We start from the raw sequence: 3486 nt of genomic DNA, 5'->3' as shown, positions 1-3486 counted from the left end.
GTGCCATGAAAAAAGATGTGCCTGGTTGGGCAAAATGGTTGGCTAGAGGTCCAAATAGACTTGCGAAAAGATTTTCAAGTTTTGTTATCAATGGGTATAGGTTCCATACAAGGCACCGTGATGTGAGACGTAAAACCCAAAATAGTGGTGTCACATTAGAAGCATTGACTCCTAGTTTTGCTAGTGTGAAAGATAAGAACCCAATTGAAGCAAAAGTAACCTACTATGGTAGAATAGTTGATATATAGTTTCTAAAGACCACTTTGGTCTCTCATATGTGTATTTCAGTAAAAAATGCTACAAAAAAAAAGCATTTGTGTTAGCATCTCAAGTAAACCAATGCTTTTATGTGCAAGACCCATATGTGAGTGACAAACACTATGTTATGAAAACAATTCCAAGAAATTTATTTAGAATAAGTGATGACCTTGAGTCCGATTCCCCCACAATATATGCAAGGGAGCCATGTGAACCTGAAATGATTCCAAGTCTTCCAAATGATAATGACAAAGTTGATCTAGTGAGGAATAATCTACGAGCTACCATCATAGATATGGCTCCAAACATGTTTGCCAAGCAACATTGTGAGGAAGACGAGGAAAAGTGAATATGATGAGTACATGGAGGATGTTGATTCCGATTCATCTTGATATGTGTTTATTTTTGCATTTTTTTGGTAGTATTCTAAATGATTATGTTTATTTAATTAATAGAATTACATTTTTTCTTCTTATTTCTTATGTGTGCAGAATAGAGAAAGGGGAGATCACTAAAAGAAAAAGAATAATTACCTTAGGTCAAAAGAACATGAAACAGAAAAGTCCAAAAAAAAATTTTTTTGAGGTTATTCAAGTTAAGTCAAGTGCTGAATTGCTACAACAATATATTATTAAGAGAGAGAAGATCATGGCTGACAATAAGAAAGCTAGGTTGCAAGCTCAAAGTCCAAAAGATCCAACAAGAAAACAACTCATCACAATAGTGGAAGATGCATTTGAAGAGCAAATTGAGGCTCCGAAGAAGAAAAAGAAGGTTCAACCAAACTCACTTTTTCAAGGATGTGAACATAATGGGAATAATTCAAAGGCTGTTGAAAAGAACCCCCAAAATGGGAATGAGACAATGTTTCAATCTGAAAAGAACTCGAAAACTGGGAATAAAAAAACTATTGAAGGTGATACAATGGATCAAGATGATGCAAGTTCTAATGAGGAAGGAGAAGATACAAGTGAGCTGAGCATAGAGTCAAACAAAAAAGGAATGAGTATTGACATGTATTTTAAGGTGCATGTGATTAATTTCAAAGACGAGGAAGATGAGGAAAATGAGGAAGAGGAGCAAGATACTGCAAATATTGAGGGTAGTGGAGGACAAGCTAGTAATGAAGGTACTTTTTCTTATCTCCCTTGTTGTCTAATTATAGCTTATATTACTTTTCAATTAGGTAGAGTTAAAATTCTGTTATTCTAATTGGACTTAGGCACTAAAAAGAAAACTCGTGGCAAGACCTTATGCAAAAAAACTTCATACCACTGATTTTAATGATCGACATGAGGTGGAGTTTTTACAAGGGTAGCCTATTGGTCCAACCAAGGAGGTCGTAGCTAACCTAGGCCAATTTTTGAGTTTAACAGTTAGAAATCTCCGTTTTGTGATTTTGCTATACACTAGTTGGCATGGCGTGCCTGATAATATCAAGGAGGACATGTGGGTGTACGCCAACGTATGTAAATATGCTTTTATGTACAGTTTATTTATTTATTTGTTTGTTTTGTTGTGTGGGGTAACCTTTGGCATTCTAATGTATTGTGTTACATAGCAAAAGTTCATTCTTCCAATAAGTTCAAAGCCGTGGGTCATGTGGGGATTTTGTCGTGCATGGAAAAAATACAAGGGTGAAATTAAAAAAGAACATTTCTTAAAGTACAACACAAAGAAAGAAATGATAAAGAACCGACCATTAGAGATTCCTGAATTTCAGTTTCACAAGCTAATTCGGTATTGGAGTCTTCCCGCTATCAAGGTAATGTTATGTCTTCTATTTCTTCTAGCTATCCTTAATTTTTTTTTGTTATTAGACTTGGTATTTCAAAAAAGTTGATGTGATTTTCAAAGAGAAAGAAAATGTGTCCGTTAAGAATAATAATATCTCTTTTTCATGTTTATATTTAGGCTATGTCTGTTAAGAATACTGAAAATAGGTCAAAGCAAACATGTCCTTACCGAATGGGATCCACAAATTTTGCAATAGTGCGCAAGCAGCTAGTAACATAACCTATTTTTGTGTGATTTCTCCTTTATATTCATGTTATATTGTCGAGTTAGTATGCTTCATGTAAATTTTTCTCTTCATACTCTAGCATGACTCTAAAGAGAACAATGAAGAGCCATCAAGGGCTGAAATTTTCACAGCAACTCGCACAAGTAAAAATGGAAAAGAAATTGATGCTGAAACACAAACAACAATTGTGACTTGTTTTGTATTTGTATTTGGATTTGTACAATATAAATGCTAGATAGATTTGTATATATATTAAGTTAATGTGACTTTGTATTTTTTTTTGTTACTTTTGGTAGAATGAACTTTAAAGCTGCATAGAGGCAGGGAAAATCATGAGGATGCATTTGTAGCAGTGCTAGGAAAGGACCAACCAGGTCGAGTTCGTTGTTATGGGACTTCAGTTACAAGAAGCTCTCTTAGAAAGGATGAGGAGATTCGCCAAGTGAAGGTTGAATACAATGATAAGGTCTTACCATTAGAAAAGAAGATGAATGATGTTTGTGGTCTATTAAAGATGATGTTGCACCAACTCAATCCTGGAATGAGTGATGAAGAGGTAGCACCCTTAGTGCAAGCAGCCCAAAATTCTCCTTTGGATGCCTCAAGTAGTAGACTAAGAAATACTCCCCACTCCTCCGAAGCAACTCACATTCCACCAACCGATGATGTAAGTAACTGTCCTAACCTCGTATTATTGTCATTCCCTTGATTTAGATTATAGAATTTTGTTTTTCATGTTGAATTTATGTTGCTGGCTGAATATGTACTGTTGATTTATGTCATAACCTCGTATTATTGGTTGTTAAATTTTCTTGTAATGTATTGTTGGCTGAATATGTACTGTTGATTGCTTAACTATAATTTTTTCTATACTTTATCTTCTCATTGACATGGCCAAAAGTAACTAAGGGAGGTTTACCAAATAGCTAATTACTCCCTAATTATTATATTTTATGTTTAGCTATGAGTAGATGATTATAAAAATGTTGTGTCCTGCACCAGGCTGTTAAAGGTAGCTGATTTGAATAACTACAACAACACTTGGGTTATTATAAAGACTACACCATCCATAAGTCGATAACTTCCACGTGATCATGTGATATTGTATGTATATTGAAGAAAGACCACCGCTTTTTGTCTAGTTGAAGCTTGTGTTAATAGTTTGATCTGATCATTAGAAATTGGAAATAGAAAAAAGTGATGTT

At 34.5% G+C, this 3486-nt stretch overlaps 1 protein-coding gene across 1 annotated transcript; it reads left to right on the top strand.

Moving 5' to 3' along the window:
• Positions 907 to 1536, top strand: LOC107607724 (mitotic apparatus protein p62-like). Its single transcript, XM_021107940.1, has 2 exons — positions 907 to 1387; positions 1481 to 1536. The coding sequence occupies exons 1-2, from the start codon at positions 907 to 909 to the stop codon at positions 1534 to 1536; spliced, it is 537 nt and encodes a 178-aa protein (XP_020963599.1).

Source organism: Arachis ipaensis, chromosome B07 (assembly GCF_000816755.2).
Source record: "Arachis ipaensis cultivar K30076 chromosome B07, Araip1.1, whole genome shotgun sequence".
Lineage (NCBI taxonomy): Eukaryota > Viridiplantae > Streptophyta > Magnoliopsida > Fabales > Fabaceae > Arachis > Arachis ipaensis.
This window is presented reverse-complemented; position numbering and strand designations above follow the sequence as displayed.

What these genes read in the sequence shown, in the direction of transcription:
- LOC107607724 (XM_021107940.1), top strand. Translation starts at nt 907, where the DNA reads ATGGCTGACAATAAGAAAGCTAGGTTGCAAGCTCAAAGTCCAAAAGAT. An exon ending in AGGACAAGCTAGTAATGAAG is followed by an intron (nt 1,388 to 1,480) that starts GTACTTTTTCTT and finishes AATTGGACTTAG; the next exon opens with GCACTAAAAAGAAAACTCGT.